Source organism: Rhinichthys klamathensis, unplaced genomic scaffold (genome assembly GCF_029890125.1).
Source record: "Rhinichthys klamathensis goyatoka isolate OS25496 unplaced genomic scaffold, OSU_Roscu_1.1 h1tg000406l_1, whole genome shotgun sequence".
Lineage (NCBI taxonomy): Eukaryota > Metazoa > Chordata > Actinopteri > Cypriniformes > Leuciscidae > Rhinichthys > Rhinichthys klamathensis.
The window spans coordinates 1,490,735-1,516,882 of record NW_026606907.1 but is presented as its reverse complement, the minus strand read 5'-3'; the positions used below and the strand labels follow the sequence as shown (position 1 = coordinate 1,516,882).

General features: G+C 39.7%; 1 protein-coding gene across 8 annotated transcripts in view; it reads left to right on the top strand.

The window, feature by feature from the left end:
- Window positions 1–22,809, top strand: part of cbfa2t3 (CBFA2/RUNX1 partner transcriptional co-repressor 3) — a 75,588-nt gene extending 52,779 nt beyond the window's left edge. For 3 of the 8 annotated variants that reach the window (XM_056234793.1, XM_056234798.1, XM_056234800.1), the window contains exons 6-12: window positions 3,124–3,404; window positions 4,490–4,575; window positions 10,317–10,554; window positions 14,019–14,087; window positions 16,680–16,733; window positions 21,502–21,692; window positions 22,308–22,809. In XM_056234793.1, the coding sequence (XP_056090768.1) occupies window positions 3,124–3,404; window positions 4,490–4,575; window positions 10,317–10,554; window positions 14,019–14,087; window positions 16,680–16,733; window positions 21,502–21,692; window positions 22,308–22,637 (1,249 nt within the window). In that variant the 3' untranslated portion in view covers window positions 22,638–22,809. The remainder of the gene's footprint in view (window positions 1–3,123; window positions 3,405–4,489; window positions 4,576–10,316; window positions 10,555–14,018; window positions 14,088–16,679; window positions 16,734–21,501; window positions 21,693–22,307) is intronic. The other 5 variants (XM_056234797.1, XM_056234794.1, XM_056234801.1 and 2 more) reach the window with 5 other exon arrangements.
- The last annotated feature ends 3,339 nt before the right edge of the window (window positions 22,810–26,148 follow it).

The window sequence follows — 26,148 nt, the reverse complement described above, 5'->3', positions numbered from 1 at the left end:
GAGAGAGAGAGAGAGAGAGAGGCAATCCCCTACTGTAATCCATACACCTCCATCTCAGAAAACCCGAAGCTCACCATATCACGACGGGAGCCGAGCTGTTGCTTTCATTTGTGGGATATCTGGCCACAACTGCAGAAATGCTGACGTTTTTTGGTTGGTTGCGGAGGCGGGCATGATGGGGTGTCGTACGGTATATATATGTTTATATATATATACATATACAGTATATATATATATATATATATATACGCAGTCAGAGTCAGATGTCCGAGCCACACTGCACAATGCTTTTCTTACTCAGTATTTTTGTCTTGTTTACAGTCCAAATATCAAAAAATGCTGGATTTACTAAAGTAGTAAAATGCCATGAGATATTATGTCTTGTTTTCTTAAATAAAACTAAAAAACTAAAAAACTAAAAACATAAAAATTAAGTGAATTTTGGCTTAAAACAAGCAAAATGATCTGGCAATGGGGTAAGAAAAATTGGTAACACTTTATTTTAAGGTGCTTGTAATAAGCAGTAATTAACAGTTAATAAGACACTTATAAGACCTTATAAGATGCATATAAGCATTAACTAATGATAATAAATAAATAAAATTAAATAATAAATTTCTCAAGTATCAATACATTGCACTTTTAGAACAGCTGAACAAACATAAATGGTAACACAAACTCCCAGTCACTTAAAAATGGACCTTCCCAAGAGGGAGTAGTTTCCCTGATCTCTTCAGGGCCTGGACCTTTAATTAACCTTTATATGAAGTAGTTAAAGGGGTGATGAACTGAGAAATCAAATTTTCCTTGAGCTTTTGACATCTAAGAGTTCATCAAATTATGAGAATATCCTGTAAGTTTCAGAACTGAAAACGTCCTTGTTAGTCCAATAAAGGCTTTTATTGACACCAGGCTCAGCAAACGACTCGTTTTTCAAAGTGGGGAACTATGACGACAAAGAGGATAAAACACCACCCCCGCAGAAGAAGATCAACGGCTACTTCAACACGGCCGGTTTAGCCCCGCCCACCGATTCGCGCATTACACCAAACTCATTATAATATGCAAAACTGTTATCCACTCACAGCAGTGGGCGTTTACTTCCAAGTCTTCAATGCGAGACGCCCATAAAAACCGAGCGTTTTTGAGCTAGGCTCAAAACTAGGGTAGAAAATGGCATATTACTTATTCATTTTGATGGTTTTGAATGTAAAAACCAAGCGAACGTCATAAGTTGACCTCAGACAACAATATAAAACAATTTTAAAAGCCAGTTCATGACCCCTTTAATGCTTATATGCATCTTATAAGGTCTTATAAGTGTCTTATTAACTGTTAATTACTGCTTATTACAAGCACCTTAAAATAAAGTGTTACCGAAAAATAATCTTAATTCAAACTTTTTTTTTTTCGTACCGCATTGCCAGATAATTTCGCTTGTTTCAGGGAAAAACTCACTTGATCTGGATTTTTTCCCCCTGAAAACAAGATGTAATATCTAATGGCATTTTACTCATCTACTAAATGCTTCTTGATTTAAGAATTTTTTGATATTTGGACTGGAAACAAGACAAAAATACTAAGTAAGAAAAGCATTTTTTTGCAGTGCAACTGGACTTTACTCTCAAGTGCAAGAAGAAGACAAGCTCCTCACACACACACACACACACACGTGTTTCATGCACTCAGCTAAACAGATTATTATCAACACTACAGCGCAGGCCAGATGGATCCAAAACGCCAGTGTCACTGAACATCTGCCGAAGGGAGCAGCTCTCACAGTTCAGGAGAGAGAGAGAGAGAGAGAGAGAGAGAGAGAGAGAGAGAGACGGGTGAGAACGGGAAAGATTAAGAGGTTGGGATTTAACTCCGCTTCTCGGTATATGAAGGCTTGAGTCCACATATGGCTCACAGCTGGCCTCAGCGTTGGACACAAGAGTAAAGACGAGGTTAGACTGTAAGAATGTAAAACTATCAGTGGCATTTTATCCTCTTGGAGACGCTACCGGTCAAACGCTTGGGATCGGTACGATTTTTTATGTTTTTAAAAAAGAAGTCATTTCTGCTGTTGTTAAATATTATGACAATTTATTTAATTTATTCCTGTGATCTAAAGCTGATGTCCAGCATCATTACTCCAGTCTTCCGTGTCACATGATGCTTCAGAAATCACTCTAATATGAGGATCTGATGCTCAAGAAATATTTATGATTATTATCAAAAAACATTTCAGGATTCTTTGATGAATAGAAAGTTTAAAAGAACAGCATTTATTTGAAATGTTACATTATAAATGTCTTAACTGGATTTTTTTTAATCAATTTAATTCATCCATGATGAATAAAAGTATTGATTTCTTTTATTTATTTCCCCGCAAAAATAAAAAAAAAACTCTTACTGACCTCAAACTTTTGAACGGCAGTGTTTAATGTTACGAAAGCTTTCTATTTCAGATAAATTCTGTTCTTTTCAACTTTCAATTCATCAAATAATTCTGAAATAAAAATGTAAACAACAGTTTTCTTGAGCATCAGATCATCATATTAGAGTGATTTCTGGAGGATCATGTGACACTGAAGACTGGAGTAATGATGCTGGACATCAGCTTTAGATCACAGGAATAAATTACACTTTACTATATATTCACATGTTTTAAATTGTAATAATATTTCACAATATTATGTTTTTTTTGTTGGTATTTTTAATCAGATAAATGCAGCCTTGGTAAGCAGAAGAGACATTAAAAATCTTAAACTTTTGACTGGTAGTGTATGTCCTAAAGCGTTTCTATAACAGGACCAAAGAGAGCGGTTTCTCCAGAGCGGCTCTACATATGAATGGACTAAATTAATAACTTTTTCACAATACAAATGAAGCATCACTGAACTGCTTAAGCTGGACTGTGGCGCTATTTTACACAAACTTTGTTGCATTATTTTCCTGTTATCTCTGTAAAGCTGCTTTGAAACTCTCTGTGTAAATAAAGGTGACATGACTCTTGGATATGTCCTAAATGAACACACCTGCATCACACACTCCTCTGTGCGTGTGTGTGTGTGTGTGTGTGTGTGTGACTTGACTCTTGGATATGTCCTAAATGCGTTTCTACATTCCTTCCAACAGGACCAAAGAGAGCGCAGGGGACCGGGACGGTTTGCACCCAGAACACCTGGCCAAACGTCCATGTACAGTGAGTCCCAGTCAGCGTTTCAGTCCCAGCAGTGGCTTACCGGCCCATCCGCCCCCAAACGGGCTCCCAACACACCCCCCCAACGGCCTGCCCCACCCCACCCCTCCGGCCCCGCAACATTACCGGCTCGAGGACATGGCTCTCGCCCATCACTACAGAGACGCTTACCGACACGCAGAGCACAGGGACGTGCGGGACCGGCACCGGCAAACAGGTCAGATTGCTGGAATAAACCAATAAACTGCTTTATTTACCGGGTTGTGCTTTAAAGTCTCTCTGTAGTCAATCATTCTGTCCCTTAAAACTCACCAAAATTAGTTTTTTCCTTGAACATTTTTTTTTTCCTATGCCTTAAAATATCTTGAATGTAACTCGACACCTCATTTAGTGTTCACGGTTCTATGAATATGCAAATGAGCCCCGCCTCCACTCACTCACTCAGCTCAGAGATCCACTGGTTGACGATCACACGTTGATCTGATTGGTTACAAGGTCGTTTGTGACGTCAGAAACACCAGCGATTTCAAACCGTGTTTTTGAGACTGTCTTTGGTTCACTGCAGTTTTAAGCAGAAAATACTTATGAATTTACACATGTTTGTCTTAAAGGTGCAGTGTGTGATTTTTAATGATTTTTAAGAATTGCAGCCAACTGAAGTTACGGTGGCCGACAGGAAGTGATGTCGTCGTCTGAGGCAGCAGAGAGTAGCCCGTTAAACAATGAGGTTTCTTTATAAAGATAAATTAATAAATTATGTTTACTTTATTATTCAGTAAAACGATGTTATTGCGAATATTATTGTTACTTGTTCATCATTGTGTCTGTGTTTTATTCGCTAGATCTTTACACGAAGAACAACATAGTGACGAAACGCGTTTGTCCGTTCAGGGCCACCGTAGAAACATGTCGATGTGTGTGTGTAGAGAGAAACGCCTCATTCTAAGCTAATAAACACATAACGCTTCATTAGTAAGGTCTTTATACACCACTGAACACATAGTTATGTATATGATATTGCATTTCTGTCTTCAGATCCTCCTAAATATTACACAATGTACATTTAAAGCATATTAAAAACACCACATAGACATATAAACAACATTAAAAACTGGATTTTTTCAAACAAGACCTGATGCACAGTCACAGGTGTATGTATATATCTGCTATTTTACAGCATGATTTCACCTGGTTAATAATTTGAGTAATATTTCCAACAACAGGAATGCATTGCATTGCAGAATAGCACTCACATGGACAGTGTTAGTGTGTCTGCTAATGCGTGTTGTGTTTCTGTTATAGCCGTGCATGGAGCGCGTCAAGAAGAAGTGATTGATCACCGGCTGACAGACCGCGAGTGGGCTGAGGAATGGAAACACCTTGATAACGTATGTGTGGCCAGATGCTTTCTTCCTTCATCAGCTTTCACACATGCAGCACGAGCAAGAGAGATGCTAACTCTGCTAGGGGGAAAACAAGTTATATCATGTTAATGTGGTCAAGATGGTTGCTGATCCAAGGTGGTCGGACCACCATAACTTATAACTTGAGTCAAAACCAGACTTGGTAGTCCAGATGATACTTCAAATTATGGACACAGGAAAGTTGTATGGGAGGTAGGGTGGCCATACGTCCGGATTTGGCGCAGACTCAAAGTCTCAAAATCATCCTGCCTAATCATTCACACAAAACAATACATTGATTTAATTTTGGAAAGGCAATATGCGGGTGGGCGTGAATGATTGTGAGGATCATGAATAATGCTCTGATTCACACCTGAGAAGACAATGAGCTGCATAATGAGCTGCATAATGAGCTGCATAATGAGCCGCATAATGAGCTGCATAATGAGCTGCATAATGAGCCTTTCACACAGGTGTGTCACTGGGTACCAAAGAATGCAAAAGAAATGTATATATATTTAGTCCTCGCATTCTTTCTTGTGGTACCCAGTGGAAAAAGACACATTTTTTCAAGATGTTTCAAAATCTGACTTTTAACCAATTCTGTAGAAGTCCTCCTTTTTGTAGTTGCGCTGAATCGGCCTAAAAACCCCGCTCTAGAATCTTTATTGGGACGCAGCAGCAAAGCTTCTAATGCCGTAAGATCTCAAACAGATCAAAGGTCAAACAAATGATTGGCTGAAAGCGCTGTCAAATAAATATCTGATATATCATTGGTTAAAAACGTAATCAAGCCTCCGCGTGCTGGCTACGTCTTATCATAACGTTCCGAAACATCAGACCTCATTTAATCCGGAATGGACAAAAGAGCACGAATTTATATTAGGGCTGTCAAAATAACGCGTTAATTTCGATTAATTAATCTGAGAAGAAATAACGCGTTAAAAAAAATAACGCAGATTAATCCATTGATCCATTTTGACCTTTGCGGAGCCGTTCTAGCCGTAGCCACCATTCGTGTAAAAAGAATGAGGGAGACAAGAACGCGCTGCTTGGATCATTGTTTGGAACATTTACTTATAACAAACGGAGTTCGTCAACTGTACCACATCAATGCAAAGCATCCAGGAGTGTGTGCGTGAGTCGGTGAGTGTGTCTGAGAGAAAGCGCGCTTGTGTGTGTGTGTGTTGTAACTTTTCACACACACAAGAGGTCAATAAAACAGCTGGAGAACAATTAGTGCAATGTCACATAACATTTAGCCTAAGTTACCTCAGGAAAGCCATTTCATGACCATATGATAGCACGTTATAGTTGGCTATAAAAAAAGAGCTATAGAGAGTATTTTTCTAAATGTATGTAGCCTACTACTATATTACATATGTATTATATTTTTACTTATATCAAAGTTGTTATTTGTAATAAACACGCATTATATTTAATTTGAGCTATTTTTAACCTTAAACACTTCCAGCTGATATGGCTCTCTGTATTTTTACAGCATTGGGTGAGATTTTTTTTTTCTTGAGAAAAATAAATGCCTATCTTGTGTACCAAATGAGTCAATATTGCATCAAATCACAAGAATTAAATTATATTGAAATCGTGAAATTTGTGTCAAGCAATAATAATAAAAACGTAGCTTACCAGAAATTGTACCATGTAAACATTGTAGGATTGTGTATGCGATTAATTTAGATTAATTAATTACAGAGTATGTAATTAATTAGATTAAAAATTTTAATCGATTGACAGCCCTAATTTATATCAAAAAGCAGAACAGACGGTTTTCATGGATTTTGCACACTGTGTCGCTGTGAAGTGGACGTTAGTAGTCAAGGGAAACCTCTTTGTTAAAGGGGTCATATAATGCCATTTTTGTACAAGCTAATATGATTCTTTAGGGTCTAAATTAAAAGTTTGTAATATACTTTAATTAAAAATTCTCATTAGTATTGTAAGAAAACACTTATTTTACCTGGTCAAAAACAGCTCTGTTTTCAGCACGCCGTTTCAGTGCATATGACTTTAAATGATAATGAGCTTTGCTCACTCCGCCTCTCTGTTCTGTGTACACCGTTTGTAACACAATAACCATAACGCGTTGTTCAGTATAAACGTGGGATTATGAATTATATTGAGAACGTCGTACATAGAAAACATGCCGTAATGTACCCTAAGTGTAAACCTTAGACGCATTCATTGTGAAGCGTGCAGCTAGCGATTTGCAAAGATTAATATAAATATTAATATAAAGTTTAATAGAACGTTACACTCACTTCAGTTGTTCTGGAGGTTCAGCAGGAACACGAATATCTGGTACCGATCCTTTATTCATGAGCAGCTTCTAAGCAAATCCAGCTTTATACTGACCCTCGTTTATAAAGCAGTCTGGTGAGAAATGATTCGCGCAAACATGAGAGCATTGACGTTGCTCGTGGGGAATATTCCCTTCGAAAACAAACTCAGCCACTGCGTCTTCAGCGGTTCGGATTTAGGAACATTAAAATGACTGTGTTCGTTATTACACCCAAGAACAGAACACCACAATCGCTTAGACGCCATTCTGCTCATAGACAGTGCTCCAGCATATCAACAATGAGCGCGCCGGTCCGCGCAGACTATGATTGACAGCTGGCTCACGAGCGAGGGCGGGTCTGTGTTGAAACGCGGCTGTCAATCAACAATCGTGGGAGGGGCTTCCGAGCGTGTGACGTCACAGGCTCGAACGGCTCAATTTGAGGCAGGGGAAAACATATAAGGAGATTAAAACAAAAACACTGGATGGATTTTTATCATTTTATGAAGGTTGTGTACAGGCACTGCCAACACACATTTCAGTACAATCAACTTGTAAAAGTGCATGTACCATTATATGACCCCTTTAAGAACTGAAATGTGTATTTATTTATTTTTCACATTCATTCATTATTTATTTATGTTATTTCCAGAAGTCCAGAAATGTTATGTTTTCTGGCACTTTGCAAGACTTTTTGTGCGCAAAAACAAACAAAAATAACGACTTTATTCAACTCTTCATCTTCTTCTGTGTGGGCCTCGAGAGAGTGCAGCCCAGCACTTCGTCAGATCGCAGGCTCACTATTGGCCGACGCTGGTCATGTGTGTGATGCTGGCCAATAGTGAGCCTGCGATCTTACGAAGTGCTGCGCTGTTACACTACGTGAACTCACTCGAGGCCCACACAGAAGAAGATAAAGAGTTGAATAAAGTCGTTATTTTTGTTTGTTTTTGCGCACAGAAAGTGTTCTCGTCGCTTTAATAGCTATCCGATCTGAGAAAACGCATGAAGTGACCAGGTCCAATAAGGCCTTTATTCCGCTTTTTTTGCTCACACACTGTCACCTCCCCTTGCCTCTACACAAACGTTCCCTCACTCAAACACATATTGAATAAAAAGGCCACAGATGGAGTGAGGACGTTCCCACCGGAGAGAGCAGCTGAGACGAGGCCTGCAGTCTGTGGACTCAGGCTTATTCTGGACGCCGTCCAAATCTGAAATAAATACAGCCAACAACATACTCAAAGAGTGAGGGATGGCATCACATGGATGAGGGGAGATGTTATGGAGGGGAGGCGTGTGTGTGTGTGTGTGTGTGTGTGTGTGTAAGACAGGAGAGAGAAGGATTGGGGAAGTATGAAGTGTTTTGGCTTCTCGCACTGGTGCAGGGCTTTTGTTGCTTAACCGCTCACTGCAACACTGGATTCCACATAAAAATACAAATAAAACACATTCAAACAATTTTAAACGCGGAAGAAGAGGCGAAAGAGAGAGAGAGAGAGAGAGAGAGAGAGAGAGAGAGAGAGAGAGAGAGAGGTGCATTTCAAATAGCCTCTCTTGATTCCTCTTTCGCGTTTCCTTGCACTTGAACGGACACACACACACACACACACACACACACTCAATTATGTCTAAATACCCGTCTCGGCAAGTATTTTCTTGGTTATGTCATGAGTTGAGAAAGAAATCGGATGTTTGTCCATGCCGTCGGTCTTAAAGTGACAGTACCTAATATTCCTGCTGGTGTCTGTGTCATTAATGTTAATAAAACAACAAAATACAGCTTTAACAAAGATACAACTATATTTAATTTCTACAGTGAACAAATTGTGTTATTTATTTATTTTGCTGATCCGAAAAATTATCTGATCCGTGGCTCAAAAACCTTAAATTTTGTGAGTTTTGTGATCCGTTGCACCATTAGTAAGCGCCAAAGAAGGTGCCTTGTTAAATTGTTAGTTTGGATCCCTTACGGATCATTGATATAGGGAGATATATTTTCTTTGCGTAAGGGATGTACAAACTAAAAATTATCCAGACACCAGATATAAGTTTTGATATTTTTTTTACTAGTGTGATCAGGGGCCTCATTTATAAAACTTTGCGTAGGATTAGCGTCAGAAGTGGCGTACGGATGAAACATAGGACGTGCGTACGCACAAAAATATTCGGATTTATAAAACCGTGCGCACGCACATCCTACGCATTTTTCCCTTAATAAATCACAATCAATTCTAAATGTAGCGCAGCTTTTGCGGCTTCATGTCACGCCCATAGTTGCCCATAAATAGTCCGTGAAACGCCCACAAGTTAATATTCATCGATTGCGAAATCATGGCAAACACAGAGAGGAAAACCAAGAAACGTAACTTCACTCAATGTGAAGTAGAAATTATCATTGGCGAGGTGGAAAAGAGGAGTAAAATGTTGTTTGGTGGGCACAGTGTGGGCATTAATGCCAAAAAAGGCACTTGAGTGGCAAAAGCTTGCATTACGCATTACAATGGCATGGCATTTTATTACCATCCATTTGACAAGCTACAGATGTGTTATGAAGATGAATTGCATAGCATGCAATAATTATTATTGCAGAACATATTTCACTTTTATTTGTGCAAATATGTGTTAATTTGCATTTCTGTTGTTATCTTCGTTTGATTTTGTTTGTTTTACACTGAAGATCGATCAAACGGGTGTTCGTGTAGGCTGTTAATTGTAAGACTTGCTTTGTGAAGTCTTCATGTTATTTATGAGAGGCAGTATTGCCATTTCTTTTACACAACGGTCTACACTACAGTTTCACACACTTTCACGTGTTTCTTCCATCTGCCGACGGTTTTTGTGCGTACGCCTGGGTCAGAGCTTGCGTGAAGGAACGCACGTTTTCCCGTCAAGTTTGCTTTTTATAAATACCAATTATTGCGTAGAGAGCGGCGTACGCCTTCTTTTGTGCGTACGCAACGTTTATAAATGAGGCCCCAGGACACTATACTGTAGTTCATTTATGTAAGTGAGGAGAGCAAAATAAAGTAAACTGTGACATATTATACCCAAATATTCTTCATACAGCGACTACCAGTAACATTTGGGAGCAAATATTTCTCAGACACTTTGAGCTGATCATGTTTTGCTGAAGTGTGTTTTCTGTAATTGCTAATGCTCTTTTTACACACAGACTGAACAACATGAAGCATTGCTTGGTCACTGGTTGAGCTAAACTGGTATTATCTAATTGTGTAGTTAATTTTAACATCTGACAGATATTCAACATGTGTGAGAGTCTAACAGAAGGACGGACAAAACCAGTCAAATATCCTGTGAATGAGTTCTGTTCATATTTTATAACCATTTTCTAAACTATAGCGAATCCATTTTGGTTGGCCTGTAACTGGTCTAATGTTGCTTCTCCATCCGTTTCTCCCTGTAGTTGCTGAACTGCATCATGGATATGGTGGAGAAGACTCGGCGCTCGCTCACGGTGCTCCGCCGCTGCCAGGAGGCGGACCGCGAGGAGATGAACCACTGGATCCGGCGATACAGTGACGTGGAGGATATGAAAAAAGGTGTGAGCTCCTCCCAGCGGCCTCCTCCTCCTCCTCCTCCTCTTCCTCACCACAACTCTTCCTCCTCCAACACTCCTAACAGCAGCGACACACAGCCGATAGGTACATGTACCGCTGCAGATCCTCGGCACGCAGCATGTCTGACACACTCTTACACGCCACAGAAAGTGCTGTCCATCAGCCAACACACCAAAACTATCGAATCTGTTTTCCTTTTAGGCATGTGATCCCACATTAGCACACTTACCTTCAGTGTTGGGGAAAGCTACTGTGAAAAATAATGCAGTGCAATATTGCGTTACTCCCTTAAAAAGTAACTAATTGTGTACTTGTTTAGAAAAGTAATGCTTTTTTTTTACTCTTACCAGCTGCAGAAATGTTTCCATGAGCCAATATACCCCAAAGAAATCTTAATATTTTCTTTTTAGGACCAGTTTGGCATGTGATCCCACATTTAGCACACTTACAGATGAAACTCGAAAAATTAGAATATCGTGCAAAAGTTCAACTTAAAAGGTGAAACTAATATATTATATAGACTCATTACATGCAAAGTGAGATATTTCAAGCCTTTATTTGTTATAATTTTGATGATTATGGCTTACAGCTTATGAAAACCTTTTCACAATATTCTAATTTTGAATTTGGGGTTTTTATAAGCTGAAGTTGAATTACTGAAATAAATGAACTTTTGCACGTTATTCTAATTTTTCGAGTTTCACCTGTGCCTTCAGTGTTAGGGAAAGTTACTGTGAAAAGTAATGCATTACAATATTACCTTAAAAAGTAACTAAGTAACTTTTTTTAGAAAAGTAATGCGTTACGTTACTTTTGCGTTACTTTTTCTTCCACCTGGGCTAGACAAGCAAAAAAAATCGAATCTGTTTTCTTTTTAGGCCTGTGATCCCACATTTAGCACACTAACCTTACAGTTTGTCCTTACCTTAGCGTTTCTGTAACTTTATCTAGGGCCAGTGTTGTGTGTCACTCATTACAAGTAACTTGAGTTACATAATCAGAATACTTTTTCAAGTAACTAGTAAAGTAACGCATTATTTTTTAAAATTTGCAACAAAATATCTGAGTTACTTTTTCAAATAAGTAGCAGCATGTCTGACACACAGCCAACGTATAAAACAAATCCGAATGTTTTCTTTTTAGGCATGTGATCCCACATTTAGCACACTTACCTTCAGTGTTGGGGAAAGCTACTTTGAAAAATAATGCATTACTCCCTTAAAAAGTAACTAATTGCATTACTTAGTTACTTTTTTAGAAAAGTAATGCGTTACGTTACTTTTTTTTTCATTCTTACCAGCTGCAGAAAGTTGTTTCAATCAGCCAACATACCAAAACAAATCTAATCTGTTTTCTTTTTGGGACCAGTTTGGCATGTGATCCCACATTTAGCACACAGTTTGTCCTTACCTTAGCGTTTCTGTAACTTTATCTAGGGCCAGCGAATCCTTGTCTGTCACAGCCTGTTCCTAGAGACCCACAGCACTGCATTTGGATGTCTCTGTAAGTGAACACACCGTATTCCAATCAACAGGTCATTAGTAGAGTGATCTATGATTTAAATCAGGTGTCGGATAAGCGAGACATGTGCAGTACTCTAGGTTCCTGGGAATAGTGACTGTCCTAAGCAGGCATGACATAACATTTCCGGCAAAGTCATTTTTCTGTTGTCATTGAGAGTAAAAGTCGTGTTTGACTCTGCCAGTCACATGTTCACTGTCTATAATACAGCTATGAGGGACAATAGCTCACGGTTCGGTTTGTATCACGGTTTGAGGTTCAGGGTTGCGGTACGGTTCGGGGAAAAAGGACTACTGTCAAATAAAAATAAAGAAAATAAGAACAAACAAGCAGCATTTAGCGGTGTTCAAGCAGTTAAGGCCTTTAAGCACAAAAGCATCAAAAGACATTAAGTTTTATTTAGCATACATTTAACCACTGACATAATAGATGGAAGAGACCATTTACAGCCAATACAGGCAATTGGTTTTAAAGCTTTTTAACCGTTTTAGCGCCACCTATGGTCCGATCGCTATAATATTTTGCATGCTTGTTCAGAATGTTATTTCACATATGCGCACCAATTTTGGTGAAGTTCTGAGTTTTCGTTTAGGATTTACTGGCTTTTGAGTGTATTTTGCCACGCCCATTTTCTAAATAACCCTGTTATAGCCATATGAAAAATGCAAAAGTTCAACTTTTTTTCGATAATTATCTAACTACAAGCACCAGCACAAATAGAGCAAAGATACTAATAAAATAAACAGTGCTTTTCAGGTTTTTCAGGTAGGTCTAACATTAGTTTTCAGGTACAGAAATTGAATAAAGTAACCAAATGTAAAATAACATTGCATATTGACTGTTTATGAATCCTAATTAATGTTACAAAAGCTATTTTTTGGACATGTTGACATAATTTTTGTGTGAATTTTCTGAATTTTTAATGTTCTCTTTCACGTCTTGCTCTTCAATGATTAAATTAAGAAGGCTTAAATTAGTTTAGTTTAAACACAGATAGCAATGTGTGTTCAGATTTCGTGCTATTAGGCGTAAATGACTGGTCATGTTCGAGCAAACGGCACTCGCATTGAACAAAGTTTACAAAGAGTGACCGTTTTTGTTCATGTTTTTGGATTATCGCTGTCGTAATGTATTATTGGGGAGGCAGCATGTGCATCCATCGACAGAAACATACATTGGATACATACACAAGAGCATGTCATGATTTTAGATGATCTTTTGGTACATGATTTTTGGTACTGTCTATGGCTGAGGGAGTATAAAGCCCTATTCGGACGGGATTAGCTTTACAAGGGTCGATGGAGTGATGTAATTTTACCCCAGGACGTCAGTAATATTAATGGCCAATTCGCACGGGATCTTTGTAAAACTAGCAGAAGTGGGAGAGTAACTCGATTTACGCTCCTGTCGTCGTGTTTGTATTATGTTCTTCCTGATATCACGTGCGCAAACACATATAACCTATATATATATATATATATATATATATATATAACAGTTATGTCCAGTCAAACGATGTATTAATTAACTTCAGAATGGATTGTGTTGGTAATAGGCACTTACCTAACACTTAAAGATGTGTCGTGCCTCTAACAAGTGCTTTCGATCTTCTTTCTGATCTGAATGGTGTGTGTGGGAACACTTGAGTTTTAGTTCTAGAACGCAACTGATGCTTTTTCAAGCGTCTCCATACTTGAAAAAATACGGAAAACTACTTTTAAACACGAAATGACGAAATATTTATGTACATATTTACAGCGGGTCTATTCGCACGGGATTAGTATTACCTGAGGTCATTTTTCCGGACCTTTTTACTGAAGGTAAAAGTCGCCGTTATCTTTACTGACATTGTCCGTAATGATTACCGAGATGCACATTCGGACGGCACTAAAGTCACAGAGAACCTCTGGTAGTTATTACTTTACCCCTCCTCTCCATGTTACACTAGTCCCGTCCGAATAGGGCTGAAGAAGCTTTTCTCTCACCCCAGGTAAACTCAAAGTCGCTCTTTTGATGCTCTTTTACAGAAATCCACAGAGATTTCTTGCACCGGCCCCCTTCAGGATACCTGCCCGAGGAGATCTGGAGAAAGGCCGGTGAGTGCATCCGGACAGAGTCGCCGACTTCTACACATGCACACAAATATGTGACCCTGGACCACAAAACCAGTCACAAGGGGCAATTTTTTGAAATTGGGATTTATACATCACCTGAAAGCTGAATAAATAAGATTTCCATTGATGTATGGTTTGTTTCAGAGGTGGACAAAGTACACAACTTTCTTACTTGAGTGAAAGTACAGATACCACTGGTCAAATATTACTCTGTAAAAGTTGTAAAGGAGTAAAAGTACAGAAGTACTCGTTTTTAAAAGTACTTAAGTATCAAAAGTAAATGTAAATGCATTGTTTTTATTATTGTTGCATTGTTGTATGTAATGCTTACAGTACCTTATGCCTCTGAATCTATAACAACCCTCATATCAATATATCAATATCAATAACTAGAACACAGTTCCAGTGCGACTGAATAAGTGCACTCAATAACGTCCACGATGGTTTCAGACAAATAGTGACAAATGTTCCCTCAAATATTCCCCTATTTAAAGTTGTTTGGCCTTTAGTATGGATATGTTAGCCGTACTGTTATCTATAAGCTAGTGTGCTCCAAAATAATGACAAAATTCACATTTGGAAGACCAAACCCAATGATGAAAATGAAAATCAGGTTGACGTTAATCTCCAACGTTGGACAGACGTTGTATTGTGGTTGAAAATGAAAATCGGGTTCTGACGTCAACCCGAAACGTTTGACGTTTCCAACCACAATGCAACTAAAATCATCCCGTGACTGACGTTACTACTGTATACTCGAGGACCTTGACGGAAATGCAGAGTAAAAAGTGCGATATTCGTCTTTCAAATGTAGTGAAGTTAAAGTAAAAAGTTTCCAGAAAAAAATAACACTCAAGTAAAGTACAGATACTCAAAAAGTATACTTAAGTACAGTAAGTTAATGAACTGTGTTACTGTCCACCTCTACAACTAAATCTGAGGGTGCAAAACAAATGGAAACATTGAGAAAATCGCCTTTAAAGTTGTGCATTTATGTTCGTGCTTTTGCTGCATCCACTCACAAAAATAAACTTTTTATATATTTACAGTAGGAAATTTACTAAATATCTTCATGGAACATGATCTTTACTTAATATCCTAATGATTTTTGGCCTAAAATAAAAATCGATAATTTTGACCCATGCAATGTATTGTTGGTTTTGCTACAAATAAACCCGTGCGACTCGTGACTGGTTTCGTGGTCGTGGGTCACATATATGCCGACTGGCCTGCAGGACCTCACAGCTGTAGTTATGCAAGGCCCGGAGGTCAGGAAAGGTCATTAGTGTTGAGAGATCTCCGTCTGTGACGCCCATGAAAGACAACTGCAGTCGAGTCTGCAGTGATAATGCAGAAACCTGCAGTCAACAGCAGATCCGCTCAGGTAGAGCCGCAAACGTGACCCGGCCCGAAGAGAGGAGGGAACAGGGCTTGTACAAGATGCTCAAAATGCTTAAAGTACTTCAATTTGACTTTTTGAAATTTAAATCCTGGAAAACCCTTGAAAACTGTCATACAGGTGAAACTCGAAAAATTAGAATATCGTGCAAAAATTAATTTTTTTCAGTAATTCAACTTAAAAGGTGAAACTAATATATTATATAGACTCATAAGTGAGATATTTCAAGCCTTTATTTGTTATAATTTTGATGATTATGTCTTACAGCTTAAAACCTTTTCACAATATTCTCATTTTGGATTTGGGGTTTTCATAAGTTGTAAGCCATAATCATCACAATTATAACAAATGAAGGCTTGAAATATCTCACTTTGCATGTAATGAGTCTATATAATATATTAGTTTTACATTTTAAGTTGAATTACTGAAATAAATTAACTTTTGCACGATATTAAATTTTTTCGAGTTTCACCTGTATATGTGAAAAGGTACTTGAAAAGCGCTTGTATTGATGGACAATATATGAGAAATTAGTGTTTAATTTCATCGACAAACAATCTTTTCACTCACAATTAACACTCCAGTCCGTCTGATATAGATATAGAGGCATTTCGCATGGCTATGAGCGTGATATTTCTCATAAGTATATGATATGATAAGTATATGATACAGCTTTCATTATTCAGCTCAATCAAATATTGTCATCGAATTCCTTTCAATGGTTAAAGTTACCAGTCATTGCTTGTGCTGCACTTTATTTGTACCATTTAGTTTTATTGGTTTATTTTGTTAGAATATGAAAGATAATAAAGATATTGTTTTATAAGTGAGATCAAAAAAGTAGTGCTTGAAAGCAGTATCTGTACGAACCCTGAAGAAAGGAAAGTGAGGGGAAACACAGCTGGATTGTTCTTGGATTAATCTGTTTCATTATTAAATGTTGGCCATAAAGGTCACACATAACACTGATGAGATCAGCCAGAGCACAGGTGGTGTCACTTGCCCAAAGGTCAGAGGTCAAAGGGCACGTATTAATTGTGATCCACACCAGTAACATTACAGCTGAGACAAATCAATATGCCATTACTAATTTATTATTCTGCTGTTGTCTGCAAATCTCAGCTGCATTTTCACTGTGACAAAATCCCGTTTAACTGCAGTTGTTTTTCACGCAGGTTCTACAAGTATCCCACTCTCGCCAGCATTGAAGCAGCTTCAGAACAAACAGGGTGAGTAACAGCACCCGTATTACACCTGTACTACCGGGCTTTATTGCATAGATGGCCCTGAAGACTTAAAGCGGTGGTATAATGCCCTTTTCACAAGATGTAAAATAAGTCTCTGATGTCCCCAGAGTGTGTTTGTGAAGTGTTAGCTCAAATACAGATATTTTTATACTGTTAAAATTGTCACTTTTTGAGGGTGAGTAAAAACGCGATGTTGTGTGTGTGTCCCTTTAAATGCAAATGAGCTGCTGCTCCCGGGACAGGGGGCGGAGCTTCAAGAGCTTGTGTGTGTGTGTGTGTGTGTGTGTGAGGTAATCGAAGCTGCTAACACACACACACACTAAACATTTCAAAAACTTTAAGCTTTTATGTTCAAACTAGAGTCGGACAAAGATGGAGAGAGTCCAGAAGAAGTGATAACATTTCTGAATGGATAGTTGATGAATTTATGAAGCTGATGTGGAGTTAACTATCTTCTAGTCATTGATTAGCATATTCTGTCATGATAATCTATAAATCACGTTCCCGGGGGCGGAGCTTATGTAAATTTTAGGGTCGGTGATGTCACTAACCCAGGAGGAAGCTCGTGTAGTTCCTACCAGCCGTTTGTTGTAGTCCTTAAAAAGTGATTTCTGTAAAAGCAAATATCTCCCTTTGCTTTGAACTTTGAGTGTTGTAACTTTGCAGATGTTGTTTATGCTCAAACAGCAACATTACACACTAACTAAAGTTAGAAAAGTGAAATCATGATCAACCACCCCTTTAATGGAGCTCTCTCAGTTGTTTCTCCTAAAATCTCTCATTCAAACTAATGAGGCGTCGCAGTCTTGGAAGAATTTGATGAAAAATGTTTTTTATTTTTTTTATTAAATCTGACCATAGTTTAAAGCATTGACAGGCCTTTTCTGACATTTCCAGAGGTAAACTGAAAACTGAGATTACTAAAAATGAGGTTACTAGGATTTAAAAAAACTGGTAACTCGTGTAAAAATAAAAATAAATGTATTCATTACTGTCTGGGATAAATAATTGAGATATTAAAGGCGTGTCAAAGTTTAATTTTCTTACCTGTGAGTGTCTAGATTTTCCTGAAACTGAAAAGAATACAAGAGAAGAGTAGAAAGAAAAAAACCTTGAAAACTGACATATCCCTGTGGGATTAAAACGTTAATATTGCAGATTTGGCAACTTTTGAAAACACACACACACACACACACACACACACACACACACACACACACACACACACACACACACACACACACACACACACACACACACACACACACACACACACACACACACACACACACACACACACACACACACACACACACAGTCAGTCAGTAGCCTGAGGCAGAAGCTGAATAGAGAGTGTGTTATGACAGATATTTATGATCAGGCTCCTCACAACCAGCTTTCTAGAGTAAACACACTATGGTGCAAAGATTGTAGACCCCAGACATATGAAAATCTGCAATAATGTGTGTGTGTGTGTGTGTGTGTGTACCCCCTGCAGCAATACACATGCATTAACAGAACACACAATATCCTGACAGATTTTGAAATCATCCCCATAACCCCACAGTAGTTTTGACAAGTTATTGACATGAACTTTTTTGTGGTTTGTGGTTTTCCAAAGTTACGAGCCACTCAGCATTTTCACTGGCCACAATATTTACATCAATACCATGGGGAAAAACTGCCATATAGATATTCTTAATATTATCTCATAATTCGGCAGGGTTATTAGGCTACTGTCACTTTAAGAGCTGACGCACGGATCCATTACACTCTTACACGTGTGTTTTCTTTCTCAACTGTTTATGTTCACTTAAAACAGAACTCACTGTGTTTACGTGAATACTCGTCAAGTATTTTGACATTATTTTTGTGTATTTGCCAGTTTAAGTGCAATAAACATCGATAAAGAGCTCAATTTAGTTCTGAGAGGCGCTTTATGTGCCGCACTTTTGAGTTTGAGCACAAAATCTCCAGCAATGAGTAAAATTATGTGCATTACGCGCAAATTCAATGTCTATTCTGTGGGAAATGAGTATTGGAAGCATTTCAGATATTTCAATATTGACATGGAAAAATCTATATTTTTGAAAAACACTACATTGCACTTAGTTTATTATTTCAGATGCTTTTTACAAGACTACATTTGTAAATGTATATACTATATGCAACATTGGCTAGTAGGAGTCACTTCAGTCCCGAGTGCAATAGAAGTATGTACATTTTTTGTGTGATTTTTTACACTCTGCTTGTCAGTGCAATCTGTGTTTGCTTTTTCACCAATTCTGCATTGGGTTTTGCCAAAACAGAGCATCTTTGAAGGCAGAATGTGTGTCTGCTACGGTTTGGATCCTCCTCACATTGGGAATGTGCTTTAAAATGTGGTTTAGGTCACCGAGCTCACGAGGTCTCAGAGCTTATGCTAAACGTTCACTTTAGAAAGGTTATAGACACTGCACTGCAAGAAACCCTAATGTTAAGACACTCTCACACCTGCATGTCCTGAAAACACATGGACACACACACACACTCACACACACACACACACTCAATGGCATCCTGGTTTTCGGAGTGATTCAGGCTCAAAAGCCACTTAGTGAAAATTTTTACTTTACAATAAGATTAATTAGTATATATTATAATATTGAATCATATATTGTTAGGTAAATAGGCAAGCTTGTGAAGAACCTCTCGAGATGTCTACAGCGTATCAACACTGGAAATAACTGTAAACACTGTCGTTCGGGCTAAATTATTAATAGCTAATTTTTCTGTCAGAATGTTTTAAATCTTGGATGATGTACATGTGTTCGGAGAGATGAAACAAGCCGGAAGCTTTGAGTGCCTCAATAAAGGATGTTGAGAGGATCTAAAAGGGATAATGTCTTATTTTAGCCTCTTGATATTCTTCATTTTCACAAACTCTGACTCAGCATGCACCAATGCTACATTTTCTATATGTCATAATCATTTGTTAACAAACAAGTATTCAGTACTTCAATGAGCTCAGTGTTTCTGCCTTAAATTATTACATTGTTTAAATTAATACCTTTTAGCTAACTGTGATTTTGTATATGTACATTTCTGAAATACATAACTTGCACCGTGTCCTAACTACACGCGCCTCGCGATGAAATGCCTCTTTTCCATGTAAATCAGAGTTTTTGCCGCGACGGCGACGATTCTATTTTAGAAACGGTTTCTATTTTTCTGCGACGTCGCGCTGAAAAAGCAAACAAAAAGTGTGGCAATGATAATCTCAGGCACTGTCAGGCGATCGAGACTCTGGGTTTATGAGCTATACTGGGACCAGCCACCGGGGGGCGATCGAGACTCTGGGTTTATGAGCTATACTGGGACCAGCCACCGGGGGGCGATCGAGACTGGGTTTATGAGCTATACTGGGACCAGCCACCGGGGGGCGATCGAGACTCTGGGTTTATGAGCTATACTGGGACCAGCCACCGGGGGGCGATCGAGACTCTGGGTTTATGAGCTATACTGGGACCAGCCACCGGGGGGCGATCGAGACTCTGGGTTTATGAGCTATACTGGGACCAGCCACCGGGGGGCGATCGAGACTCTGGGTTTATGAGCTATACTGGGACCAGCCACCGGGGGGCGATCGAGACTCTGGGTTTATGAGCTATACTGGGACCAGCCACCGGGGGGCGATCGAGACTCTGGGTTTATGAGCTATACTGGGACCAGCCACCGGGGGGCGATCGAGACTCTGGGTTTATGAGCTATACTGGGACCAGTTACTGGGCGGCGATCGAGACTGGGTTTATGAGCTATACTGGGACCAGCCACCGGGGGGCGATCGAGACTCTGGGTTTATGAGCTATACTGGGACCAGCCACCGGGGGGCGATCGAGACTCTGGGTTTATGAGCTATACTGGGACCAGCCACCGGGGGGCGATCGAGACTCTGGGTTTATGAGCTATACTGGGACCAGCCACTGGGCGGCGATCGAGACTGGGTTTATGAGCTATACTGGGACCAGCCACCGGGGGGCGATCGAGACTCTGGGTTTATGAGCTATACTGGGACCAGCCACCGGGGGGCGATCGAGACTCTGGGTTTATGAGCTATACTGGGACCAGCCACCGGGGGGCGATCGAGACTCTGGGTTTATGAGCTATACTGGGAGCAGCCACTGGGGGGGGCGATCGAGACTCTGGGTTTATGAGCTATACTGGGACCAGCCACCGGGGGGCGATCGAGACTCTGGGTTTATGAGCTATACTGGGACCAGCCACCGGGGGGCGATCGAGACTCTGGGTTTATGAGCTATACTGGGAGCAGCCACTGGGGGGCGATCGAGACTCTGGGTTTATGAGCTATACTGGCACCAGCCACCGGGGGGACGATCGAGACTGGGTTTATGAGCTATACAGGGACCAGCCATCGGGGGGGCGATCGAGACTCTGGGTTTATGAGCTATACTGGGACCAGCCACCGGGGGGGCGATCGATCCTCTGGGTTTATGAGCTATACTGGGACCAGCCACATTTTTCAGCACTTGTGCGTTACGCTTGGTTAGGTCACAGTGTTAGACAGTCTCCTCTGATAACAAATTGTAATATGGACTCATGCATTTTCTGTAAAGCTGCTTTGAAACGATGTGTATTGTGAAAAGCGCAACACAAATAAACGTGAATTGAATTTTCAGTGGCAGTGAATGAAGTGAACAGGGTGTTGAGAGGATCCACAGGGATAATGTCTTGTTTTCTTCCTCATTTCCAGAGGAGGCAGTGAATGAGGTGAAGAGGCAGGCCATGTCGGAGCTGCAGAAAGCGGTGTCGGACGCGGAGAGAAAAGCTCACGAGATGATCTCGGCTGAGCGGTCTAAGATGGAGAGAGCTCTGGCCGAGGCCAAGAGACAGGCGTCCGAGGACGCGCTGACCGTCATCAACCAGCAGGAGGACTCCAGCGAAGTGAGTAACAAACACACCACCCGTGTTCGAGGGAAATCGCCATTCTATCTTCCACCGATTTGCATTAGGGGTGTAACAATATATCATGTCACAATATATCGCAATACAAAAATGCAACAGTATCGTGGATAGTTCACCTAGTGTGGGAAAAAATTCAAGTAGTGTCAGTACTACATTAAACTACTATATATAATGTTGAATATAATGTATAATAATGCAATGAGGGAATATTTTTGGGTCCTGATAATGCCAAATGTCTGATGTTACCAGTATAAAGCAGCCGACATTATTATAAATATATCTAGTCAGTGAAAGAGTGCAAGCATATTCGTCTAAAATAATTCTGTATTTTCAGCTTCAGAATCATGAATATTGTTATTCTGGTGTCTCTATTGTCCTGTGCTTTGGGTTTCAGCACCAAGTCCACGAATATTCATTTACACACACAATGATATACCAAATTTAGCATTTTAATCAACAGTAAACCATTTGGTTAACCATATGTATTGAAGCATCGCCATAATATCGTATCGTGAGATGGATCGAATTGTAACATGAGGGTATCGTTACACCCCTAATAGATATGGATACTTATTGGTTTGTCAATAATAACAGTCCGTGTCTCTCCCGCAGAGCTGTTGGAACTGCGGTCGCAAGGCTAGCGAGACGTGCAGCGGATGCAACACCGCGCGCTACTGCGGCTCGTTCTGCCAGCACAAGGACTGGGAGAAGCACCATCACGTGTGCAGTCAGGGCCTGACCGTGCCGATCGGGACGCCCTCCTCCACCTCCTCGTCGTCATCGTCCAGTGTCCCGCCCACTCGCTCTGAGAGCACTCCTCCAGGCCCGCTCTCCAGCGCCAGTCCTAAAGACGCGAGCTCATGTAGCGTTTCTCGCTCCACCACTCCTGCAACTCCCGCTCTGATGGACTCCTCGTCCCGTTGACGGATGAACCCCGAGTCCTGAACCACGTCTACTAGTGTTAGCAAAAGCGCCGACTACGGTACCAAGTCGGTACTGAAATTTAAAAAATGTGAGTGCAATGGTAAACTCCTCTGATTGGCCGTTGTGTTCACGCGCTCATGGGATATGTCTGTGATTGGCTACAATTATCAGCACACGTGAGCATTTAAACGTTTTTTTTTTTTTTTTTTTACGTGTTACCAAGCGATAGCGCTTTTCAAACGCTCCCGTGTGTGTCTGTGTAAGCTAGGGCGGTCACTTTACGTTCGAAAATCGGTTGCACAATCGATCGGACCAACCAACACAAGTTTCGAAAACGAAAATAGGGAATCGAGTTTAACGGCCTTTCTTTTTCTTTTTCTTTTTTTACCAAAAATGTGTTTTAGGTGGACAGATCAATACAGTACACAGAACATGTCGGATGTTGGAAAATAACAATGTCTTCTCTGTTATCCAAATGCTTTTTAATATTCGCTATTGCTTCAATGCAAGTGAACGAGCGCGCCGGTATTTGTTGCGTAGTGACGTGTGTGTTCAAGCCAGAAATGAGCAGATTCTGCAATACGCTGTATTTAATATATCATGAGGATCACGAGTTGCGTATTTGCGCTAAATCCGCACAGATTTGTCTTACACGAACTTCCCCAGCAAAGTGAGTAAACACAGAAACACGCCAGATTGGCTCGTGATTTGACAGCGTTTCCCGCCAAAGTTCATTTTTACCCGCATTTGGCGAGTCGAGGGTGTTAATCTCAATCCCTGAATGTTGCGCTCCTGTTTGACGCCAATAAATCATCAGAAATATTGCTGACTTGCGCGTCTCAAGCGCCCTCTTTACGCTCGTCCTAATGCCTGTTAGGTGTCCGTGGATTTGCCTATATTTGGTGTTGAAAATGGAAACGTCTTTAGACATGGAAAATCGATTTTACAATCGATTCAATTAAAAAAAAAATCACAAAAGTGACAGCCCTAGAGTAAGCGCTCGGTGAAGAGCGTATGTATATTTACAACATGTTTTTGAAGCGCTGATCATTGTAGCCAATCACTGACATATTTGATGAGCGCGTGAACACAACGGCCAATCAGAGGAGTTTACGATTCCGCTCAAAGCATCACATTTTTTAAATTTCAGTACCGACTCTGTACTTTAGACAACGCTAACGTCTACTGCTGCTACAGCATCTTTCATCCAAAACTAGCTGAGGAACCTCCACCGTACTCACCCGTCCTCTAGTAATGAACCTGGCTTTCACGTCTACGTTAAGCTCTTGTGTTCCTAAATCTCCAAAAAAGCTCAGATTCCTTCGCAAAAAGGTCTACTGTGCTAAACTCAACATGAGCAGGGAAAGCCAGGGAACAGTTACACACGTTTATTCATGTTTTAAGACATTGCCTCAACACCCTTTAAGTGAGGTTTGCTCTGTGAGAACTGGAGTGGTAAGATCAGTCAAAAGTTTCGGATTGGTAAGTTTTTTAATGGTTTAACCAAAAAATTAGCAATATTTAAAATGTGAATATATTGTAAATGTAATTTATTCCTGTGATCAAAGCTGATGTTCAGCATCATTACTCCAGTCTTCAGTGTCACATGATCCTTCAGAAATCACTCTAATATGAGGATCTGATGCTTAAGAAACATTTATGATTATTATCAATGTTGAAAACTGTTTTTTCTTTGAAACTTTGTATTCATCAAAGAATCCTGAAATAAACATTTAAATAACCGTTTTCAACATTGATAATTATGAGAAATGTTTCTTGAGCAGCAAATCATCATATTAGAGTGATTTCTGAACGATCATGTGACACTGAAGACCGGAGTCTTGTTTTTAAATTGTAATAATATTTCACAATATTACTGTTTTTTTGTATTTTTAATCAAATAAATGCAGCCTTGGTGAGCAGAAGAGACTTCTTTTAAAACATTAAAATGCTTACCGATCCAAAACGTTTGCCTGGTAGTGTATGTAGTTCGGATTCCTCTAAATTGAAAGGTTAAACAGAAAGCTTCAACCACAGAGCAACTTCCTCACAACATTGCATTTCATTTTTTTGGCTTTAATTAAAACAAAAGAAACGTTCAAAAATCCAAAAGAAATAATAATAATAATAATGATAAGAAGAAGAACCTGTTAACTACCTTGCTAGCGAGCCAAGAAAATCTACACCAGACTCACCTCTCTGTACTGACGTGAACCCAAATGAATTGTAAGTGAAAAAAAGAAAGAAAGAAAATGATCCAAACCTTTTTATTATTACACTGCCAAAGTTACGAAGAAGCACTCATCTTGTAACCAAACGCAAACAACTTCACCGCCTCTGAACTGAATAAACAGTGACTAGAAGCTCGAACCTTTACTGAGTTCCCACTCAGATCTCGAGGAACGCAAACTTTCGCCCGGATTCATCTCTACGGCAAAATGGAGTGACGTTTAAAGCACGAAGAGAAAGAGAAATGACACGAAAAGGAAAGAAAAGGCGAGGATTAGCAAACGAAAAGGCCAAAAAACCTCAATGGATTGTACACTAAGAATGAGCCTTTTCTTCTGAAACACTTTCGTTTGCCGAGACATTTTTTGTTGTACGATTTCACTCGTTTTCCAAAGCATGACTTTAGAGACTGGCGTAGACTTGGTTCTCTCTTCTCTCGCTCTTTCTACCTCCCCCCTGTTATATGCTCATCCCTTTTGTCTCCTGACAGAAGCTCAAATCCATGAAGGGATCAAACGTCGCTTGTAGATATTACTTTGTTTCTTGGATGTCTCTGTCTTCGATTTCTGCTTGTGTGCGTTCTCCGAATTCGGGACGCCATTTTTTTTTTGTCTTCTTTTAGGTTTCAGCCGAACATTGGACAGAAAAAGACACTCTTTTAACGGGAGAGAAGCTGTGTTGTACCTATTGTTGGATTTGTTGTATCAATATTGATGATGAGAATCCTCATGTAGAATATTTTATATTGCTCGCATTGTAAGACAGTGAGAGAACGGAGGTGCAATATGGAAAGAGAATTCAGCTACTGAATTGAACCTCAGAAAAACGGCCCTTAGGGTACCTTATAATATAAATATACATATAAATATATCTAAAAATTACCATGGTAAATTAATGTGAATGTACATAGTATTTAAAAAAAGAGGTCCAAAAATGAGTTTGCCAAATAACAGAAACCTTTAAAGTATAATGTCTAGAATTTAATTTCTCTCCATTTAATCTTTTCTGTCTTGAATGATCATTTTACAACGTGTGTTGGGAGGAAAAGGTGTTGACATCACTGATCGCGTAGGGGATTTTGCTGATGGGTGAGACGCTTTCGTAGCCATAAGCGTGTCGACATCGCTTCAACGACACGCCAAACTGACCTGGCGAGTTCCCAAACTGGGATTTTAGGAGGAAAACCACTAGAATCTGTGTGAAACATTGCCATCCTTTGGGCCAAAGTGTCACTGCAGTGGTTCAATGTGTAATTTTTGCACACACAAACACACATACAATC